The sequence below is a fragment of the Rhinopithecus bieti genome, unplaced genomic scaffold, assembly GCF_001698545.2.
Source record: "Rhinopithecus bieti isolate Rb0 unplaced genomic scaffold, ASM169854v2 scaffold_10589, whole genome shotgun sequence".
NCBI lineage: Eukaryota > Metazoa > Chordata > Mammalia > Primates > Cercopithecidae > Rhinopithecus > Rhinopithecus bieti.
In genome coordinates, this window is record NW_016807065.1 from 1,415,881 (window position 1) to 1,438,968 (window position 23,088).

A 23,088-nucleotide genomic window follows, 5' to 3' on the forward strand; every position below is an offset into this window, starting at 1 on the left:
CGGAAGCGCGGGGCGGTGCCGTGGGAGGGGCTGCGCGTGGGGCACCGGAGAGCGAGTCCCTCCGTCCCCGCGAGTCGGCGCTTTTGGCCCGCGGTAGGGGCCGGGCTCGGTGAGCGACTGGCGGGGGCTCGGGTCCGAGTCCTGGGGGCGACGTGGGCCGCGGGCACCGCCAGCCGTGGGCCCTGCGTCCCTCCCGGTAGTCGTGTTTCTGTCCATGAGGCCTCCGGCAGTGTGCAAGCAGGTCAGCGCGAAGCTGCTGCTTGCCCCTGGATCGGGGCCCTCGCCGTTGTCGCCTCCTCAGAGAGCCCCAGTCGCCCTCACCCAGGGCGATTCTGCGCCCCAGGGGACTTTTGGCTGTAGCTAGAGACGGCTGTGGTTGTCACAAATTGTGGGGAGGGGAGGCTGCTACTGTCACCTAGACGGTGGAGGCCGGGGAAGAGGGACTCTGCTCGCTCTTAAAGATTCTACGTTGTACAGGACAATCCCCCACAACAAGGAATTATCAGTAGTGCCAGGTTGGGAAACCCTGCTCTAGGGCCTTAAAAAAAAAAATCTGCAGTTCTGAATAAACTGTATACATTGTTAAAAATTCAGCTTAGTCACTTACTAGGGCCTCTAAGTGACAAGATATTTTTAAAGTCTCTGGAGTGACCATAGAAGCTCTCTCCAGTCTAATAAGTTGAGCAAGTCAAATGCACACAGCGTTAAGCTGCTTTCTCCCCCTCTTAAGGAGCAGATGGCCGGATAGGAATCAGGTAAATCCAGTCCCGGCCCACAGGCTAGGCCCTTATTACACATTTAATCATTGAGTACCCAAAAAAGTGAATGGGATGGTGTTTCCAACAGCTGTGTCCAACAACTGTACAACCTATACAAAGCCTCGAAAGAAATCTTTGTGCCTTTTTTTTTTTTTTTTCAGATGAGAAAAACATCGTTCAAGCTCAGATTCGTGTTGAAGCCTGCCGCAAGGTCCACCTGTCGTTGTGGATTTGTGTGTGACCAGGTGAGTACAGTGTGGAGCCTACAACAAGGTTCCAGCAGGCTCTGCTGTGTAGAAGAACTGCTCACGGGCTTTTCCTGTCCTGGGGTTGTAACCACATGGAAGTCACTGAGAGTGAAGGTATCTTAAGGAGAGTTCAAGGTAAAAAGACAGAGGTATTTTTGGTTATATGTGTATAAATAAGTAAATATAGTTACATGCAAATAAGTATCTACAAAACAGACATACAAATAATGTAAAGATGTGTAACTGTAGCTAAATGCAGATTTTCTGGTATGCTATAATGCTTAAAGTTTCTGGATTTTATGTAAGTATAAATGTAGAAAATTGTACATGTATATGTAGTGTTACAAGTCTTCCTACTAACAACTAGCAGGACTACTTAGCAACATTCTTCAGGCCTGTTTGATGTGACTTTTTTTTTTTTTTTCTTGAGACCAAGTCTCACTCTGTTGCCCAGGCTGGAGTGCAGTGGAGCAATCTTATCTCACTTCAACCTCCACCTTCGAGATTCAAGCAATTCTCCTGCCTCAGTTTCATGAGTAGCTGGGACTACAGGCAAGTACCACCATGCTCAGCTAATTTCGTTAGTATTTTTAGTAGAGACGGATTTTTGCCATGTTGGCTAGGCCGGTCTCGAACTCCTGAGCTCAAGTGATCCGCCTGCCTCAGCCTCCCAAAGTGCTGGGATTACAGGCGTGAGCCACCACACCAGGCTGTCGATTTTATTTCTAAAGGCATATCAGCCTCCACCAAACTTCAAAATATGAGGACATTGGTAAAAAGGATGATTTGAGCTTTCTTACATTAGTAACACATTTAAAATTAAATTGACTGGCAACCAGATGTGTTTTGAGCAGTGGGATTTTTTTTCCCCCTAATGAGATTTGAAAACATTTGGAAGAATATTAAGCAACAACTTATAAATTAAAGGGTAGGGCACTGGTTTCCAAAAAGATTGTCCTCTGCACCTTGCCTCCTGTATTAGTCCATTTTCACACTGCTATAAAGAACTACCTGAGAGTTTTCACACTACTTTAAATAACTTCCTGAGACTGGGTGATGTATAAAGGAAAGAAGTTTAATTGACTCACAGTTCTGCGTGGTGGGGGAGGCCTCAGGAAACTTACAATCATGGTGGAAAGCAAAGGGAAAGCAAGACACGTCTTACATGGCTGCAGGAGAGAGAGAGAAGAGGTAAGCGTCAGACTTTTAAACCATCAAATCTCATGAGAACTTACTGTCAGAACAGCAAGAGGGAAGTCCAACCCCATGATTCAGTCACCTCCTTCCTGGCCCCTCCTCTGACGTGGGGATTATTACAACTGGAGATGAGACCTGGGTGGGAGAGACACAGAACCAAACCATATCACCTCCTAATAGGAATTAACTTTGTTTCTTAAAACTTCTGTGAAATAACAGTGTGGTGATTCATGTTGCAGAGAATCATGTTAAATAATCTTGTATTAAATAGTGGGGTTTTTACTGATTGTGTGTGTGTGTGCGCACCTTTTCCATTCTAGCTTTCCTGCAACACTCTTGAGGGAATGTTTACTTATCATGCAATAGATATTATTTGAGTACACAGTTTATGGTGACCAACCATCCTCATTTATTCAGTACCAAGGGATTTGCTAGGGCACAGGACATCCAGTGTTCAAACCGGGACAATCCTTGGCAAACCAGGTCGCCTCCATGAGTCAGGTCCTGGGTCAGATGCACAGGGACCCTAGAGGACCTGAAACGGCCCCTGTCCTAACTCCATAAAGTTTACCTTCTAACAGGGAAGATGAATGTTAAACAATGAATGACAGGAGTGGTGTGTGAGCTTGGCACAAGTGAACTTGATCAGAGGGAACAGGGAAGCTTTCTTGGGAAGGATGTTTAGCTTGAGAGCTTAAGTTGTTATAGAACCGAACTGGGGTCTGCTCACCTGGTGGTACAGTGAAACCAGATGTCTATATTGAGGGTTGCTGCATCAGATAGAAAAGCTCTTATTGCAGAACACTAAGCAAGGAGGACCAGACCATTAATTGTTCAAATCCTGGCCTTCCCAGTGGCTGCTAGGCAAGGATTTTTTTCTTTTTTTTTGAGACGGAGTCTTGCTCTGTCACCCAGGTTGGAGTGCAGTGTCGCAATCTCAGCTCACTGCAATCCCCACCTCCCAGATTCAACCAATTCTCCTGCCTCAGCCTCCTGAGTAGCTGGGATTACAAGTGCCCACCACCACACCTGGCTAATTTTTGTATTTTTAGTAGAGACATAGTTTCACCATGTTGGCCCAGCTGGTCTTGATCTCCTGACCTCGTGATCCACCCCCCTCAGCCTCCCAAAGTGCTGAGATGGTACAGGCATGAGCCACCACACCCGGCCTTTTTTTTTTTTTTTTTTAATCACACAGAATCTCACTTGATCGCCCAGACTGGAGTGCAATGGTGCGATCTCAGCTCACTACAACCTCCGCCTCCCAGGTTCAAGTGATTTTTCTGCCTTAGCCTCCCGAGTCCCTGGGATTACAGGCACATACCACCACACCTGGCAAATGTTTTGTATTTTTAGTAGAGACAGAGTTTCACCATGTTAGCCAGGTTGGCCTCAAACTCCTGACCTCAGGTGATCCGCCCGCCTAGGCCTCCCGAAGTGCTGGGATTACAGGCGTGAGCCACTGCGCCCAGCTAGGCAAGGATTTCTGAAGGCAACGGTAAATTACAGAAAAGCAGAAGCTACAGGCAAAATCATAAATCTATACATGGAGGTTAGACACTGGTTTAGACCTAAAAGGGCAAGTATGTCTTGAAGCAGGAGTGTACGGGTCACAGGTAGATTCAAAGATTTTCTGATTTGTAATTGGTTAAGGAAAAGAAGCTTTGTTTAAAAATTTAGAGTCAGTAGGAAAATGTGAACGGGCTGAGGGAGGTGACTTTCTCCAAGCCCCTCAGCAAGCAACTTAGCACAAAGGACGCTGATTTCAGCCTTCACGTCCCCCTCATCTGGGGTCTCTGAGCCAGCAGCTCCATTTGGTGGGAGTCCTCAGTGGGAGTCCCAGCCTCTGAAAGGCAACTCAGGGACGCATGTTAAGGCATTATCTTTAGTTTCCATGGGGAAAGCAGACATCTCTGGAACCTTAACTTCTTTGGCTATTGGTTTAGGTTCTGTTACCTTCTTGTTTAACAAGTTCCTTATTTACTTTTGGGGCTAGCTGGCTGCCTGGAATTTCCCTTAAAGGAACTTGAAGATTTTCCTTTATTTTCCCACTTGGGGTTCACAGGCCCCTAAAACAGGGAATTGTTGCTCCATCTCCAAGTTGGGGTCAGATGTAGCTAGTCACAGGGCTTGACTGGAGTGAGGGGACAGGGATATGTCCAAGAGAGCACTGCCTGTCAAGGAAGCTGCGTAAGGCAAGTCCCTGCAGCAGGAGAGAGGCTGCCATGCTCCCTGCACTGGGAACACAGGGATGGCTGAGGCTGAGACAAGAACAGGGAAAGAAGCCGGGCGCAGTGGCTCACGCCTGTAATCCCAGCACTTTGGGAGACCAAGGCGAGTGGATCACCTGATATCAGAAGTTCTAGACCGGCCTGGCCAACATGGTGAAACCCCGTCTCTACTAAAATTACGAAAATCAGCTGCGTGTGGTGGCGCATGCCTGTAGTCCTGGCTGCTTGGGAGGCTGAGGCAGGAGAATTGCTTGAACCTGGGAGGCGAAAGTTGCAGTGAGCCAAGATCACGCCACAGCACTCCAGAGCGTCAGAGTGAGACTCCACAAAAAACAAAAACAAAACAGGGAAGGAGGTGTGACCAAGACCGAGAGAGAGGCAGAGCCAGGCGAAGCCTCACTTCAGACTCTGTTCTCAGGCCAGTGGGAATACACTGAAGAGTTGTGGGCCGGAGGGTGATGCAATTTGCATGTAGTGTAAGCATGTAGATAACAAGGACTTCAGGATTCAGGAAGAAGACATTTAAGAGGCAAAAGAGAAGGTGTTCGGAGGTAGTTTAGGAATCAGATGATTGTGGCCTAAGCTTGGGTAATGGTCCTGGAGTAGGAAGGACGTAGAAAGAAGAGACCTGGGAATTTAGAGCTGAGAAAATGTGATGCTGCTCACTTTCCTCCATGCATTGGTCAGAGGGCTCAGAGTGCTCACTGTGCCCCAGCTCTTGTCTGTGCAAACCTGCAGGCAGCCTCCTTAACCCAGGGCCATGTGCGCGCCCTCACTCTGCCACTCACAGGTCCTCGCCTCTGCATCCTCAAGGACGTCAGGCCTGTGCTTGTGTAGGCGCTGCCCAGCATGGTAGCTACTAGCCACATGGAGCTATTTCAGTTAAACCAATGAGAATGAAACACAATTGAAAATTCATTTTCGGGCTGTGCGTGGTGGCTCACGCCTGTAATCCTGGCACTTTGGGAGGCCGAGGCAGGTGGATCACCTGAGGTCAGGAGGTTGAGACCAGTGTGGCCAATATGGTGAAACCCGGACTACTAAAACTACAAAAATTAGCGGAGGAGAGAGCTTCGAGCGCAGACAGCTACTCAAAAGCAGGAGAGTGGACCCCAGTCCAGAACTGCCCAGCAGGCCCTGCGGAGAAGGCAGGCAGCTCCTTGTCTGCAATGGGAGGAGGCAGGAGAGCGGGGCGCAGGTTACAGTGCTGGCAGCAACACAGGAAAGTAGATTCCTTCTCGTGATCGTTACCCTGAGAAGCAGGATTGGGATTATCTGCTGAAAGTGAGATGATTTGTCATCTCTTACTGTCTAACAAATGATCTCAAACCTTAGTCACTTGAAAAAACGACCGTGTATCGTCTCTCACTGCTTTTGTGTTTCTGGAATTCAGGAGCGGCTTGGCTGGAAGGCTCTGGCTGAAAACTTGCAGAAGGCTGTCAGCTAGGTTCGCATCATCCGAAGGCTCAACCGGTACTGGGGGCCACTCTATGGCCTGCAAGTCAGAGCTGGCTGTTGGTGGGAGGCCTCAGTTCCTCTCCACATAGGCCTCTACACAGGGCCACTTGAGCATCTTCCCAGCATGGCAACTGGCGTCCCCTAGAGCAGCATCCAGGAGACCAAGGCAGAAGCAGCTTCAGTGCCTTCTAGCACCTGGCCCTGGAAGTCAACCCTGTACCCATCCCCACTGTCTCCTCAGCCATATTCTGCTGGTCACACAGGTCAGCCCTAATTCCATGTGTGTGTTGGGCCTACACAGGGTGTGCGCACCGGGAGCCTGGGATCGTCAAGGGCTCGTTAGGAAGCGGTTACCACAGAGGGGATGGGGGGAAGGTGTGAGGTTTAAAGAGAGGAGAGGAGGTTTGACAAGTGGGAAGCCACGCTGACCTGTGGGATCGCCCTGCAGGCTGAGTGTTCTTTTCACGTTGGTGACCGTGTTACTCCAGGGTGGCAACGTCACAGCCCTTGCACAGAGTGGTCTGCCCGAATGTGCCCTGGAGCGGGTGGATGTTTGAAGTCACGCCTGGCTGGAGTTCTGCTGGGCTGGCATGACGGTGTGGGGTGGGGAGGAGGAAATCAGCTGAAATGAGGGACGGTGACATCCAAGCTGGGTGAGGATGAAATCAAGAGAGGGGGTGGCTGAGGCAGGAGAGGGGTGACCAAGGCAGAGCATGGGTAGGAGAGGGGCTGAGTGTGGCAGGAGGGGGGTGACTGAGGCCGAGCACAGGCAGGAGGGGGATGACCAAGGGCAGAAGAGGGGGTAATGGAGGCAGAGCATGTGCAGGAGGGGGCTGACCGAGGCAGGATCGGGGTGACTGAGGCAGGCGAGGAGCTGACCAAGGCAAGAGGCGAGTGACTGAGGTAGGAGGAGGTGACTGAGGCCTGTGTGTTGTCAGAGGACATGCAGTGACAGAAAAAATTAGTGAACACGGTGGAAGTTGAGGAGGGAGGTGGGTTCAGAGAGGGGAGTTTCTGAACGTTGTTCTGGGTGATGGGACAGTGCCCGGTGCTGATCAAGGCTGAGGGGCTCGTGGAAACGTGTGGCTGATGAGGAGAGAAGGGTCAAAGAGCCCTGGAGCTGAGGAACTCCTGAGACTCTGGGGGTCTCTGACATCCTCCAGGAGCTGGGACTGGAGGTGGGAGGAGTGATGGAGGCGCCGGAGTCCCCAGGGAAGGAGGAAGTAGCCGGGAATGCATTTGTGGATGGGAAGAACGTGCTGTGAGACTGTGTGAAGCCGAGGTTCTCAAAGTGGGTGGGGCAGGGAGGTTCTCAAAGTGGGTGGGTCATTGTGTTGGGGACAGAGGAAGGCAAGTTTTCCATCAGGTAGCCCTGAATGATTGCCTGCTCAGCAAAATAAAGGCCCAGTGTGGAAGCCAGAACTTGCATTTGAAGGAGAGTGGGAAGGATGGGCTGAGGAGGGCCCATCAGCAGCAGACCGAGAGGGAGGAGGCCATGGAGACTTAGAGCGTTCCCGTTTCTTCCAGAGCTCTGTCCTGAGAGTGCTGCGGAATAAGGGAGGAGCGTCCTGCTTCCCGGCTGCCCTGTTGCTGTCGGAGTCACAGGATGGCGGCCGTCCTCCTGCCCCCGACTGCTGGTGAGTCGTGGGGTCCTGGCATTTCTCAGAGTCCAGGCTTGAAAGGCTCTGACCCACAGCATGGGACAGGAGGGGGTTGGGCAGAGCAGGTGAGGCAGGAGTGGAGCCCCAGGGCCCAGAGGTCCTCGGTGTCTGATCGGGCGGCTCTCGGGATTTGGGACTTAGGTGTTTGGGTATCTGTGGATGTCGCCTCTGTGGTGAATGTGCTGGAACTTTTGAATTCTCCCTTTAGTTCTTGCTGTGAACCTGATAAAAACACAGTGACACCCTCGGAACTTTGGTTTCCTCATCTGTGAAGTGGGAATAATCCCTTCCCCAAGTGCAGTCAGACCTTGAGCCCTGTTTTTGGTTGGTGAGACAGAGCTGTGTTCGGGTATCTTAGGAGAGCTGTGGGTAGGTGTTTGCGTGGAGTGTAGGTCGACGCTCTGTGGGTGCCTCATCCGTGTGGGTGTAGGAGGTGAATATGGTCAATCATGGGCAGATCTGTGGGTGTTAGACAAGCCTGAATCCCTGGGACTCATTTCTCCTCCTCCAGCTCCATCTTCCCCATTCCCAGCCTCTCAGCAAAAAGGACACACAGAGGGTGGAGAGCTGGTTGATGAGCTCCTGACAAGCTGGCTACGGGTGAGTCGGATGCTCCTTTTCCCAAGTCATTACTCCTTTGACCAGAAGGTTAGACTCGATACCTTCCAGCAGCCTGGAGCCTCATGGCCAAACCAGGTCCTCAGGCATCCCAGGATTTCCAGGCATCTGATGGAGGGTGAGGGCTGCCCAGAAAATGTCAGTGTGTGTTAATGTTTACTGCAGGTTCAGAGGTCCCTCCAGGGTCCCTGAGTACATCACGTGCTCCTGAGAGTTTTAAGGGAAAGCCAAGTAAAGACATGACAATGTTCTAAGCCCAAGCAATTAACCTGGGAGTGGCCTAAGGAGACAAGCATTGAGGGCTGAGCTCAGAAGCTAGGGAGAGGAGCTTGGAACCCCACCCCACATCTCGTACTCAGGTTTCCCTAGCCCTGGCTCTGTTCTGCTGGCCCCTCTTCCTGTGCACATTGGTGGGGGTGGTCCTTGGCTAAGCCGTGATGTCTGCAATGCTTTAGGGCTTGGTGACCTTCGAGGATGTGGCCGTGGAGTTCACCCAGGAGGAATGGGCATTGCTGGACCCTACCCAAAGGACACTGTACAGGGACGTGATGCTGGAGAACTGCAGGAACCTGGCCTCGCTGGGTAAGCCTGACATCACTCCTGCATTTATTTAATGACTCCGGTGGCAAGACTTGCCGGCTTTTCTTAGTTTTTTTATTGTGGTAAAATCCATACAACATAAAATTCACCATTTTAACTATTTGAAGATGTCCAATCCAGTGGTTTTTAATATATTCATAGTATTGTGCAACCATCGACACTATCTAATATCACAACATTTTCATCACCCTCAAAGAAACCTCGTCCCTGTGAAGCACCCACTGCTGCTGGTAACCACTCATGTGGTTTCTGTCTTTAGGAATTTGCCTATCCAGAACATATCATATAAATGGAATTATAAAATACATTACCTTTTGTGTCTGACTTCTTTCATGTAGCACAATGTTTTAAAAGCTTAGCTATGGGTCGGGCGCGGTGGCTCACACCTGTAATCCCAGCACTTTGGGAGGCCGAGGCGGGCGGATCACGAGGTCAGGAGTTCGAGACCAGCCTGACCAACATGGTGAAACCCCGTCTCTACTAAAAATACAAAAATTAGCTGGACATGGTGGTGCACTCCTGGAATCCCAGCTAGTCAGGAGGCTGAGGCAGGAGAATTGCTTGAACCAGGAGGCAGAGGTTGCAGTGAGCCGAGATCGCGTCATTGCACTGCAGCCTGGGCAACAGAGCATGACTGTGTCTCAAAAAAAAAAAAAAAAAAAAGCTTAGCTATGTTGTATGTTGTCCCAGCGCTTCATTCCTTATGACTGAATAATATTGCATTGTATGGACATACCACATTTTGCCCAACCCATTTTTCTATTAATAAACATTTCAGTTGTTTCCACTTTTTGACTATCAGGAATAATGCTATAATACTATGAATTTTTGTGTACAAGCTTTTGTTTAAATGCCCACTTGCATTTTCTTGGGTATATACTAGGAGTGGAAGGCTAGGTCTGTGTTTAGCTTCTTGAGGAACTGCCAGACTTTTCCGCAGCAGCTGCACCGTTGCACGTTCCCACCAATGCATGAGGGTTCCAGCTTCTCCACATCTTTCCAGCACTTGCCTTTTTGATTATAGGCATACCAGTAGGTGTGAAGTGCTATCTCGTTGTGTTTTGATTTGCATTTTTCTAATGACAAATGACTTGAGCATCTTTTCATGTACTTGCTGAGTATTTTCTTTGGAAAATGTCTGTTCAAGTCCTTTGCCCATTTTTGTTATTGTTGTTTGTTTGTTTGCTTGTTTTGACACAGAGTCTCCCTCTGTCACCCAGGCTGGAGTGCAATGGTGCAGCGCAATCTCAGCTCACTGCAACCTCCGCCTTCCAGGTTCAAGTGATTCTCATTCCTCAGCCTCCCAAGTAGCTGGAATTACAGGCATGCACCACCATGCCTGGCTAAATTTTTTTGTATTTTTTATAGACAGGGTTTCACTGTGTTGATCAGGCTGGTCTCAAACTCCTGGCCTCGAGTGATCTGCCTGCCTTGGCCTCCCAAAGTGCTGGGATTACAGGTGTGAACTACTGCTCCCAACCCTCTGCGCATGTTTTATTTGGGTTGTTTATTTTTGTTGTCGAATTTTAAAAGTTCATTTTATATTCCGGGTACCAAATCCTTATTCAAAATACAATGCGTAAATGATTTCTCTATTATTTGGGTATCTTTTCATTTTCTTTATAGTGTCCTTTGAGGCACAAAAGTTTTAATTGTGACCAGGCACGGTGGCTCATGCCTGTAATCCCAGCACTTTGGGAGGCCAAGACGGACGGATCACCTGAGGTCAGGAGTTCAAGACCAGCCTGGCCAACTTGGTGAAGCCCCCATCTCTAATAAAAATGCAAAAATTAGCCGGGCATGGTGGCAGGTGCCTGTAATCCCAGCTACTCGGGAAGCTGAGGCAGGAGAATCGCTTGAACCTGGGAGGCAGAGGTTGTAGTGAGCTGAGATCCACTGTGCTCCAGTCTGGGCAACAGAGCGAGACTCCGTCTGAAAAAACAAAAAAAGATTTAGTTGTGATGAAGTCCGTTGTATCTAGTTTTTCTTTTTTGCTTGTGCTCTTGGTGTGATACCTAAGAAACTATGGCTCAGCTCAAGGTCATGAAGATTTACCCCTGTTTTCTTCTAAGAATTTTCTAGTGTTAACTCTTCCACTTAGCTGTTTGATAGATTTTGAGTGAATTTTTCATATGATGTGGAGAAAGGGCCAGCTTCATTCTTTACGTGTGTATATCCAGTTGTCTCACCAGCTTTATAGAAGATATTGTTCTTTCCCCATCAAATGACCTTGGCATCCTTATTGAAAATTCTGTGGCCATACACACTGGAGTTTATTTACGCACTCTCAGTTCTGTTCCATTGGTCTATATATCTTGAACTCCTGACCATGATCCGCCTGCCTGGGCCTCCCAAAGTGCTGAGATTACAGGCGTGAGCCACTGCTCCTGGCTTCATTGGTCTGTATATCCATCCTTGGATCAGTACCACACTGCTTTGATGATTGTTACATTGTAGTAAGTTTTGATAATAGGAAATGTAAATCTTTCTACTTTGTTCTTCTTATTCAACACATGTCTATTCAAGATCCCTTGCAACGCCATGAATTTTCAGATCAGTTTGTGCATTTCTGAAAGGAAAAAAAACTATCAGAATTTTGATAATGATTGTTTTACCTCTGTAGATAATTTTGGGTAGTGTTGTCACCTTAACCATATTAAGGCTTCCAATACATAACCTTACTATTTTTTTTGAGATGGAGTCTCACTCTGTCGCCAGGCTGGAGTGCAGTGGCACAATCTCAGCTCACTGCAACCTCCGCCACCCAGGCTCAAGTGATTCTCCTGCCTCAGCCTCCCAAGTAGCTGGGACTACAGGTGCGCACCACCACGCCCAGCTAATTTTTGTATTTTTAGTAGAGACGGAGTTCCACCATGTTGGCCAGGATGGTCTCAATCTCTTGACATTGTGATCCACCCACCTCTACCTCTCAAAGTGCTGGGATTACAGGCGTGAGCCATCATGCCCAGCCCTGTTACTCATTTTTAATTTCATTCCATTGTGGTTAAGGAAGATACTTTGTAGGAATTCATTGTTTTCAAATTTAGTGAGAATTTTTTTATAGCCTAACATATCATCTATCCTGGAGAATGTTCCATGTGCATTTGAGATGAATATGCGTCCTCTTGTTGGGTGATGTGTTCTTTATATATCTGTTAGGTCTAGTTAGTTTATTGTTTAAGCCCTCTGTTTCCTTTTTATCTTCTAATATGTTGTTCTACCCATTATTGAAAGTGGAGTGTTGAAGTCTCGAACGATTATTATAGAACTTTCTATATCTTCCTTCCATTATGCCAGTTTTTACTTCATACATTTTGGAGATCTTATTAGGCACATATGTGTTTATAATTGTTACATTTTCTCCATAAATTGATGCTTTATACATCTATAATGTCTTTCTCTATGTTTTTTAACAATTTTTATTGAATGAAATCATTTTCCATTCTTTTGCTATCAACCATATTTGTGTCTTTGAATGTAAAGTAAGTCTCTTATAGATAATATGTACAGATGTTCCACAACTTTGATGAGGTTATGTCCCAGTAAAGCCATTGTAAGTTAAAAATACTATAAGTCAAAAATGCAAAACAATGAAAAAAGAAAAAATAAACGTCAAAAATGCATGTAATTCACCTAACCCACTGAACGTCATCAGTTAGCCTAGCCTACATATGCTCAGAACACTTACGTTAGCCTACAGTTGGACAAAATCATCTAACATAACAGGGTATTTTAAATACAGTATTGAATAGCTCAACAATTATAAATTATGTATTGAGTATGGTACTGAAAGTGAAACATAGAATGGTTGTAGGATACTTGAAGTGTGGTTTCTCCTGAATGCGTATGACCTTTGCACCATCATAAAGTTAAAAAATCATACCATTGTAAGCTGGGAACCATCTGTCATTGTGTTATTTTTTAAATCCATTCTGCCAAAATCCACCTTGCAATGATGTAATCACTGATAAGGAAGGAGCTACTTCTGCCTGTTCACTATTTGCTATAGATAGCTATTTACTTTTTTGTATGTGTCGTATCATTTTTGTTCCTCAGTTCTTTCATTGTTGTTTTGTGTTAGATACTTTCTAGCGGGCCATTTTGATTCCCTTCTCATTTGTTTTTATCCTTTTTGGTTATTTTCTTAGTGGTTGCCCTGAGAATTTTAATAAGCACTTTAATTTACAACAATCTAGTTTAATAGCAACTTAGTTTCAATAGTATATAAAAACTTTGTTTCACTGTAGCTGTTTTGTTTCGTAATTTTACATTATGTGTCCATTAATGTAGATGTATAATCATTTATGCTTTTGTCTTTAAATTATGTAGTAATAAAAGAGAAGTTACAAACCAAAAACACATTGTCCGTGACTTTGATATTCACCTCTGTATTTACTTTTACCAGTGTTCTTCACTTCTCTCTGTGGATTCAAGTTATTATTGTCTTTTCGTTTTGTCCTGAAGTCACCCTCAATCATTTTTTGTAGGGTAGATGTAATAGTGACAAACACTCAGTCTTTGTTTCTGGGAAGGTCTTCATTTCTTTGTGTCTGAAGGGGAGTTTTGCCAGACATAGAATTCTTAGTTGCCATTTTTTCTCAGCACTTTGAATATACCACTCCAGTGCTTGGTGGTTTCCATGGTTTCTATTGAGAAATTGGCTGTTAATCTTACCGAGGATCCTGTGTAACGTGATAGGTCACCTCCCTCTTGCTGTTTTTAGGATGCTGCCTTTGTCTTTCAACAGTTTGATTAATATGTGTTTGGTGCCGAGTGCAATGGCTCACGCCTGTGATCCCAACACTTTGTGAGGCTGAGGCAGGAAGACCCCTTGAGGCCAGGAATATGAGACCAGCCTGGGCAACTTAAAGAGACCCTGTCTCTACAAAATATTTAAAAATTAGCCAGATGTGCTGGTGCACACCTGTGGTCCCAGCTTCTTGGAAGGCTGAGGTGGAAGGATTGCTTGACTCCAGGAGATCAAGGCTTCTGTGAGCCATGATCACACCACTGTACTTTAGCCTGGGTGATGGAATAAGACCCTGGCTTAAAAAATGTGTGTGTGTATGTGTGTGTGTGTGTGTGTGTGTGTGTGTGTGTGTTTCAGTATGAATCTCTATTCTTTCAAATTTATTCTACTTGAGTTTCTTGAGCTTCTTGGATTTGTACATTTGTGCCTTTCATCACATTTTAGGAAGTTTCTAGCCATTATTTCTTCAACCTTCTCACCCCTTTCTCTCTCTCCACATCTCTGTCTTCTCTGCATCATATATATGTTTGATGGTATCCCACAGGTCTCGGGCTCTGTTGATCTTTTTTTAAATTCTCTCTCTCTCTTTGTCTCTCTATATCTTTGAGACAGGTTCTCACTCTGTCAGGCTGGAGTACAGCAGAGTGATTGTGGCTTACTGCAGCCTTGACCTCCTGGGCTCCAGTGATCCTCCCATCTCAGCCTCCCAAACAGGGAGGCATGACTATAGACGTGTATCACCATGCCCAGCTAATTTTTTTATTTTTTATAGAGTCAGGATCTCACTATATTTCCCAGGCTGGTCTTCAGCTCCTGGATGCAAGCAATCCTCCTGCCTTGGCCTCCCAAAATGCTGGGATTACAGACATGAGCCACTGCCCCTGGCCTCTCTCTTTTTCTGTTCCTCAGACTGGATAATATCAGTTGCCCTATCTTCATGGTCACCAATTTTATCTTCTGCTTGCTCAGATATGTTCTGAATGTTTCATTTCGGCTATTGTACTTTTCAACTCAAATTTTTTTATTTGCCTTCCTAAAGTTTCTCTTTATGTTTTCCATTTTTTTTGTATTTTTTTCATATGCCATAGTTGTACCTATTTTGCTGTTTTTCATTTGATGAGAATTTGTACTCATGGTTTCCTTTAGTTCTTTATACATATTTCTTGTACATCTTTTAGCAGATTTAAAATGGTTGACTTATTTTACTTGTCTAATGAAGTCCAGTATTTGAATTTCTGAAGGGACAATTTCTACCAGCTTCATTTGTCTTGTAATGGGCCCAACGTTTGTTTCCTTGCTTGCCTCGTAATTATTTTGTTGAAACTACACATTTGGAATATTATCATATAGCAATTTGGGAATCAGACTTTTCCTCATCTCCAGAGTTTGTTTTGCTTGTTGTTGTTGGTATTGTATGTATCTGTAGAACATACGACAGTTCTAAAGTTAGTTCTGAAATAGAACTATGGTATATTCTAAAGTTCTGGAGTATTATATATTGTGAACTCTTGTTAGGATATACAGTAGTTCTGTTTCAGAACTAACTTTGTAATGTCTGTATCGGTCCTGTGCGGCCACTGATAGCGTAATGGTCATGTAGTGATTTGACGGCCTGGAACAAAAAAGGAAAAAACTTCCAGTCTCTTTACATGGGCTCTGCGTGTACATAGGGACATGCCTTTAATACTTAGGCAGTTAACTCTGCCTTGACCTTCATTTCTGGCTTGTGCAGAGCCTGAAGGTCACCAAAAGGTGAGGTTTTCGTGCCTTCTAAGTATTTTCTGGGCATGCTCCCAGCCCTGAGTATGTGCTTGGAATTACAGGTTCTTAAGAATATGAGGAAGATTTTCAAAGTCCTACTCCCCAAACATCTTTTTCCCCATTTTTCCTTTCAGGTTTTTTGGTTAGTCTTTTGTTTGCTTGTACTGTCTTCTCTTGCCTCAGGCAGTACTGACTAATACGTTTGCCTTCACATGTGTCGATCACATGTGTTCCAGGTAACCAGCTCAGTCCCTGAAAGAATTTGGAGTTAGATAAATAAAGGCAACCCTTTGAGCCAGTCCTTCAGGGAACCACCAGCTAGGTCAAGAAAAGCAACCATGGAGTAAAGTCTGTTCTGCTCCCTGCAAGTACTAGGAATCCAGGCTGTTGTCTTCAAGGCTGTAGACAAAGCAGGGGGAAAGAGGTCCATTTAAAGTATCATAAAGCTCTCTCACCCAGATTCAGCTGGGTTTTCTGAGAAGGCATGCTCCTGATGGCTGTGGACTTTGGATACATTTCTACAATTCCAATAAAGTTGATTCTGACCGCTTTTGCCAGTTTCCTCACTGTTTTTGTGGAGGGATGAACGTCTGGAACTCCCTCCTCCACCACTGTCACCGTCATCACTTCTGTCAAGTTTTCTTAAGCACCTCTGTGTCCCTAGGTCTGTGCAGGGGCTTGGGAGTACAGTGATGAATGGGGCCATACGGCCCCACCCTCATGGGCTGTCTCTAATTCCTGCCTTATGCACTGAAGATCTATTTCTTGTCCTGACTTTATATTCTTCATGGTTAAAAGTGTCAGGGCCTCTGAAGTGTGCATTTGAACTCAGGCATGCGCTTCTGGAGCTGCTTCTGCCCTGTCACCCTGAATATCTAGTTGAATATGCTTGCATTTTTGTTCCCTGTGAGAGTTACCCTATACACTAGAATTAAGGTGTAATTGGCAGGGTGCAGTGGCTCACACCTGTAATCCCAGCACTTAGGGAGGTCAACGTGGGTGGGTCACAAGGTCAGGAGATGGAGACCCACCTGGCCAACATGGTGAAACCCCATCTCTACTAAAAATACAAAAATTAGCCAGGCGTGGTGGTGTGCGTCTGTAGTTCCAGCTACCCAGGAGGCCGAGGCAGGAGAATTGCTTGAACCCGGGAGGCGGAGGTTGCAGTGGGCTGAGATCACGCTGCTGCAGAGAGCAAGACTCTGTCTCAAAAAAAAGAAAAAAAAGGGGGGGGCATTATTTTTTTCACTGTTCCTAAAGTCACCCTTTTCCATCTTCAGAAATGTTGGCATTCGTTTCATGGAGTTGATTGTCCCCAGCACTGTTCCCTATATCATGTGTACGTTTTCCATAAATAGGGTGTCGTGTTAATAAACCCAGTCTGATATCCCAGTTGGAACAAGACAAGAAGGTGATGACAGAGGAAAGAGGAATTCTTCCAAGCACCTGTCCAGGTGAGCACCAGGCGGATGTGAGCCCTTGTGAGGAATAGCTCTGGCCAGTGACTTGGGGGTTGGGAGTATTACATTAGTTAATGTCAATCAGGCAACTTTGTAAAATACCCTGTTCCTGCCAAAGATGCACAAGAACTTTTGGTATGAGCTTCCTCATGTCCTTTCTTTTCTCTCTGACTCTCTCATCATCATCTCATGCTTCGCTTCAGGCTCAGGGAAGAAACAAAGATGCAACTCTTTTGAAAATTTCAGTCAAGTTCCTTCCCACTTTGCATTCCTGATCACTCCTCCTTTCATCAATCTGTGATCAATCTGAGTTTGTCTAGAATCCTTTTTTAAAATTAATACCTAAAATTTTCATAACCAAATCCTCTTTGTTCCAAACATCCTCAAAAACCTTGATCCCTCAGAATCTGCCTTTACTCATGTGTGCACTTTTCCATTTATTTTCTCCATCAACCTAAATTTCTTTTCATTTTGTTTCAGATTTGGAGACTCTACTTAAAGCCAAATGGTTAACTCCTAAGAAGCATGTTTTCAGAAAAGAACAGTCTAAACGTGTAAAAACGGTAAGACTAACATGGGTGATTTCTGGTTCTCTACAGTAGGAGAATGCCCTAAGTTTAGAAAGGGCACAAAACAACCAGGAGAGGCATTAAAGGAAAGTGTCATTTATAATTGAGAATGCCGTGTCCCTGGAGAGACACTGTGAAAATTGTAAATATTTAAAGAAGTGTGAATTAGCTTCAAACTTATTTCTTCACTGAGAGTTCCCACAAGTAAATATTTCCTATCTGTGGCTCAGATATTGACTGTTGGGAACAAAACTTCATCCCGAAGTTATCAGAAAATGTTTTGTGAATCTGATAAGGACTTGTGGCAAAGCATCTATGCTTTTTAACTTTCTTAACTCTAAAACTGGACAGAAACCATGTACAACCACTGAAAGTAGCCAAAATATTGATTATAATAATGTAACAGAATTCCTGGGAGAGAAAATTCCTATGAGAACATTAAGTATTTCAAATATTATAAATTATAGTTATCATTCGTCTCTTAATCCACAGGAAAGAAGTCATCGTGGAGTGAAACTCAATGAATGTAATCAGTGTTTTAAAGTCTTCAGCACAAAATCTAACCTAACTCAGCACAAGAGAATTCATACTGGAGAAAAACCCTATGACTGTAATCAGTGTGGGAAGTCCTTCAGTAGCAGATCTTACCTTACTATTCATAAGAGAATCCACAATGGGGAGAAACCCTATGAATGCAATCACTGTGGGAAAGCATTTAGTGATCCCTCATCCCTTAGACTGCATGTGAGAATTCACACCGGAGAAAAACCCTACGAATGTAACCAGTGTTTTCACGTCTTCCGCACCAGTTGTAACCTCAAAAGCCACAAGAGGATTCACACGGGGGAGAATCACCATGAATGTAATCAGTGTGGAAAAGCTTTCAGCACAAGGTCCTCCCTCACTGGGCACAATAGCATTCATACAGGGGAGAAACCTTATGAATGTCACGATTGTGGGAAAACCTTCAGGAAGAGTTCCTATCTGACACAGCACGTAAGAACTCATACTGGAGAAAAACCCTATGAATGTAATGAGTGTGGGAAATCCTTCAGCAGTAGCTTTTCTCTTACTGTGCACAAGAGAATACATACCGGAGAGAAACCCTACGAGTGCAGTGACTGTGGAAAAGCCTTTAATAATCTCTCAGCTGTGAAGAAACACTTAAGAACTCACACTGGAGAAAAACCCTATGAATGTAATCATTGTGGGAAATCCTTCACAAGTAACTCCTACCTTTCTGTACACAAGAGAATACATAATAGGTGGATATGAATTAACTGCGGGAACTTCTGGGGGAAAGCACTCATTGATCTTTCATCCCTAAGATAGTTTGAGAGAGCTCACACTGGATGTATAAGTTATTTGTTGCAGCATAACAAATGATCCCCCAAAACTTTGTGGCCACAAACACCAAACATTTATTATCTCACAATTTCTACAGGTCAGGAATTCAGGAATAGCTTATCTCTGTAGTTACACGGCAGGATCTCTTATGCCCTTACTTACAGTCAAGATGTCAGCCAAAGCTGTGGCCATCTAACATCTTTACTGATGAACAGTCCACTTCCAAGATGACTCATTCACATGCCTGGAAAGTTGGCGTTGGTTGTTGTCAGGGGACGTTCAGTCATTACCATGCAGGCCTCTCCACGTAGGCCTCTTTACAAGGCCGAGTTCCTTTATGATTTGGCAATAAGTTCTCCCGAAGGTTAGTGAGCCAAGAGACGACCAGTACAGAGGCCAAAATGACTTTTATGACCTATCCTCAGGAGGACTGCTAAGCTTTCACTTATTTCCTATTGTGTTACTCTCACAACACAGCAATCCTGATACAATGTGAGAGACTACAGAAGGAAACAGATCACTCAGAAACATCTGGGAAACTTGCCATGGAATTAATGAAGTAAAGCCCTCAGCACATCATCCTTTTAATCTAATCAATATGAAATAGCATTCAGTAACTCCTATTAATTCACTCTGAAGAGAAACCTTTTGAGGACAATCTGTGTGGTAAAGCTCTCAGCTCAAACTCTCACCCTCATGGGCCCAGAAGGTTATGTACCGAGAGAATCCTGAAGAATGGAACAGCTGTAGGAAAGCCTTCAGTGCTATCAGCAGGGATTCATGTGGCAGCTCACACTAAGAGAGAAAACCTGTGAAGGTCATCAGAATGCAGAAGCCTTCAGGGACAGTCATCCCTTAAGACACACATTGGAAATCACACAATGGAACAACACTCAGAAATGCGGAATATCCTACAGCAAAAGTGTTCACATTTCTGAGCAAACTGTAGTGTGGTATTCTGCAGTGACTATGGGAAAGTCTTGAATGTTCTCTCAGTTTTTAAGGGACTTGTGGGTTAATTCTGGAGTGAATACCCTATTGAACATCATCAATATTGGACAGCTTTCCGGTTTTCCATATTTGTTAGGAAACTTGTGAACATTCACACTGCAGAGAAACTTGCAAATATAAAGAAAAAGAGAAAGCCTTCAGTTATGCCTCTGTATTGTGGAAAATATGGAACTTCTCCCTGGATGCAAAACCTATGTGTATATTAATATTGGAATATTTTTCAGTGATTCTTCTCTTTCTTGTATATGAAAGAACTTACATGGAGAAACCCCTAGGAATGTAATCAGTGTTAGGATGCCTCAGCCTCAACTCTTCACTGAGTGGCCACAATTTTCACTGGGAACAAAAATATAATAACTGTTTTGAGTGTGGGATTTCCTATATCAGTGTCTCATCTGTAGATTGGACTGCTAGCTCATTAACTTTTTAGTCTTTTTTCTTTTAACATAAACGTGTATAGCTGTTCCCTAAAATAAACATTAACTTATATTTCATAATTTTAATGCAATGTATTTATTATAATTTGCTTGTTAAAGACATATTGCATATTCAAAAAGGTATTTCCAAATACCTTCTGAGTGATTTGGTTTATCATAATGGAAATTAGTATTTGTAATACACGTTTTTCTAATTTAATGATATTTTTGTCAGAGTACATGAGCTTTATGATACTGATTATTTTCTGTCTTGATATGCCAAATACGTTGGCTTCTCTCCCAGTGTCTGTGCTCCTCCATTTATTTGCTTAAAGAAAGAAACATGTTCAAGTTGTCTGTGAATGGTATCGAATGTTCTCAATCTTAGAGTTTTTCTTGAAGCCCAGGCAAGTTTTTTCCCACTCCCCTGGCAATGAGAAGTAAGTAGAAGTCACTGTGGGGAACATCTCCTGGCTCGTTCTTGCTTATTTTCCATTCATCTCACCTATTCTGTCTCTTGGAAGGTGGCCTCAAGGTCTAGAGTTTGAAGAGCTTCTTTTTGACCATGATGACAGCAACCAAAAGTGCAGCCAAAAATCACAATGCTCTGGGCTCTCCAAGAGCCTCCGATTGGCTGCATCTGCTCTGAACTCCTTATTCTTACACTTCTTACATGACTAAAAGAAACCCCTAACGATCATGAGGTCAGGAGATCAAGACCATCCTGGCCAACATGGTGAAACTCCGTCTCTACTAAAAATACAAAAAAATTAGCGTGGCATGGCAGCACGCACCTGTAGTCCCAGCTACTTGGGAGACTGAGGCAGGAGAATTGCTTGAACCTGGGAGGCGGAGGTTGCAGTGAGCTGAGATCACGCTACTGTACTACAGCCTGACGACAGAGCAAGACTCCGTCTCAAAAAAAAAAAAGAAACAACTGATTGAAGCCATCATGATCTGTTGTTTGTTTTTGAGGTGGTGGTCTGTTAACTTCCAGCAGGATGCAGAATCTAACTGGTAAACCTATAAATTGGTCAAATTTTACCCATGTTGTTTCTTTGAAAACAATGTATATTCTCTAATATTTGGATATAGGGTATATGCACATTAATGCAACTTAATTGTATTTCCAAGTACAGTACATATGTTCAGATTTCTTTTTCTAACCTTATTTAGTGATAGAGGTGTGGTAAACTCTTCCATTACGTTTATGTATTAACATATTGTAATTTTGTGATTTTTATATATTTTGATGTTATGTAACTAGATGCATAAGGATTATGTATTTTCTTCTGTATTGTTCCTTTTTATGTGGAGATGATATTTTACATGGCAAAGTATTGTAATGCATTAATAATAAATGGTCAAACCTTTATTTATTTATTTATTGAGATGGAGTTTTGGTCTTGTCACCAAGGGTGGAGTGCAATGGTACGATCTTGGCTCACTGCAACCTCCACCTCCCAGGTTCAAGCGATTCTCCTGCCTCAGCTCCTGAGTAGCTGGGATTACGGGTGCCCACCACCACGCTCAGCTAATTTTTTTGTATTTTTAGTAGAGACAGGGTTTCACCATGTTGGCCAGGTTGGTCTTGAACTCCTGATGTAGTACTTTCCATAGATCAGGGCCCCTTCTAAATGCCATATAAATATTAACTGAGTATGCATTATAAACGTAAGTATGTAATGTTATTATCTCCAGTTTTACAGATGAGAAAACTGGTATGATACACTTAAAGTTACTTGTCTGCATTCACTGACTGGTAAATGGTAGAGCCAAGATCTGAACCCAGACAGTCCATGCACTTAACCACTACCCCATTTACAGAGTATGTTCTATGTGCCAGGCCAAGTTTTGCCATTGAAATACTTCATCCTTATGGAGGAGGAACAGATTATAGAAAAATCAAGAAAGCATGGTATTATAGAGTTCTGAAAAAAAACATTTTAGGAGAGTTAAGGGGGGTTGGGATTAATAATTTTATATAGACGAGGAAAAGAAAGCCTCTTGGTAAGGAGTATTTGAGCAGAGATCTCAACAAGTTGGGACAGTGAGTCATAAGAGTTTGCCTTGCACGAGTAGTGTTGGCATGCAAAGGCCCACAGCAAGGAGGCCAATGCAGCTGGAGTGGAACAAAGCAGGTGATTGGGAGCAGTAGAAGATGATGTGGTCAGAGACATGGTGGATCCTGATCTTGGGTTTTCTAAGACATTGTTAGGACTTTTCCTTATTTCAGTGAGTTGGCACATCAGAGTCCCAGCAGGAACTCAGGTTGGCACCCACAGACTAGGACAATTCAAGTAGAGGTTTCATAAAGGGTCTACTCACAGTGCTGTGGACAGGGTCCAGGGAAACCACAAAAAGTTGTAAAGCACCCAGTAGCTGAGCAGGGCAGAGCTCTTTTAAAACCCCAGAGCTTGAAGGGATGAAGGGAGGGAGCAACTGAATCTGGAAATGAGAGGAGAGGGCTGCATTCCAGGAGCTGAGGGTAGGTCAGTCAGGGATAGCATCCAGCCCCAGGTCCTCCTGCAGGAAACAGCCAGGGTCAGACCTCACTCTCCTTCACACTTCTGATCTCATGCCTGACCTCCCCATTAGCCAAACCAAATCAAAAGCCATAAGGCAAGGAAGCCTATCAATGTCATTCATAGAGGAGGTAGAGTTATTGAAACAATGGAAGATACTCAGTATTGGTCACCCCTTTGCTTCTCAGAATCTACTTTTGCCCATCACTTGGCAGGAAAGTTCGTATCTTTGCCCAGGAATTCCATCAGCTGCTGTGCTACCCTGGGGTGCTATCAATGCATTGATACTCCCACCTGAAGTCTAAAATAGTTGGCAACACCAGTGTTCTCCATATAGAATGGGGGATGGGGCTGTTGGGGGGAAAGCTGAAGAAATAATCTAAAAGGACTGGTTCCCAGAGGGGACACTTTCACCAAGAAACACAGTGAGAGTCCCATCAGACATTAAACTGTGACTGCTGGCCAGGCGTGGTGGCTC

The 23,088-nt window shown here is 44.6% G+C and overlaps 1 protein-coding gene across 4 annotated transcripts; it reads left to right on the plus strand.

Moving 5' to 3' along the window:
- Positions 1-22: 22 nt before the first annotated feature.
- ZNF558 (zinc finger protein 558) lies at positions 23-20,172 on the plus strand. 4 transcript variants are annotated; one of them, XM_017879885.1, is made up of 9 exons: positions 23-109; positions 920-1,003; positions 5,828-6,155; positions 7,420-7,529; positions 8,065-8,153; positions 8,627-8,753; positions 16,641-16,736; positions 17,223-17,305; positions 17,804-20,172. In XM_017879885.1, the coding sequence occupies exons 4-9, from the start codon at positions 7,499-7,501 to the stop codon at positions 18,584-18,586; spliced, it is 1,209 nt and encodes a 402-aa protein (XP_017735374.1). In that variant the 5' UTR covers positions 23-109; positions 920-1,003; positions 5,828-6,155; positions 7,420-7,498; the 3' UTR covers positions 18,587-20,172. The 4 variants fall into 4 exon arrangements, with proteins under 4 accessions (XP_017735374.1, XP_017735377.1, XP_017735375.1 ...); XM_017879888.1 differs by having other exon boundaries at positions 8,086-8,153; XM_017879886.1 differs by lacking the exon at positions 23-109 and adding an exon at positions 153-241.
- Positions 20,173-23,088: the final 2,916 nt, after the last annotated feature.

Coding starts and splice junctions, on each gene's coding strand:
- ZNF558 (XM_017879885.1), top strand. CDS start 7,499: ATGGCGGCCGTCCTCCTGCCCCCGACTGCTG. Junction 8,154..8,626: donor TCCTGACAAGCTGGCTACGG/GTGAGTCGGATG, acceptor GCAATGCTTTAG/GGCTTGGTGACCTTCGAGGA. Junction 16,737..17,222: donor TCTTCCAAGCACCTGTCCAG/GTGAGCACCAGG, acceptor ATTTTGTTTCAG/ATTTGGAGACTCTACTTAAA.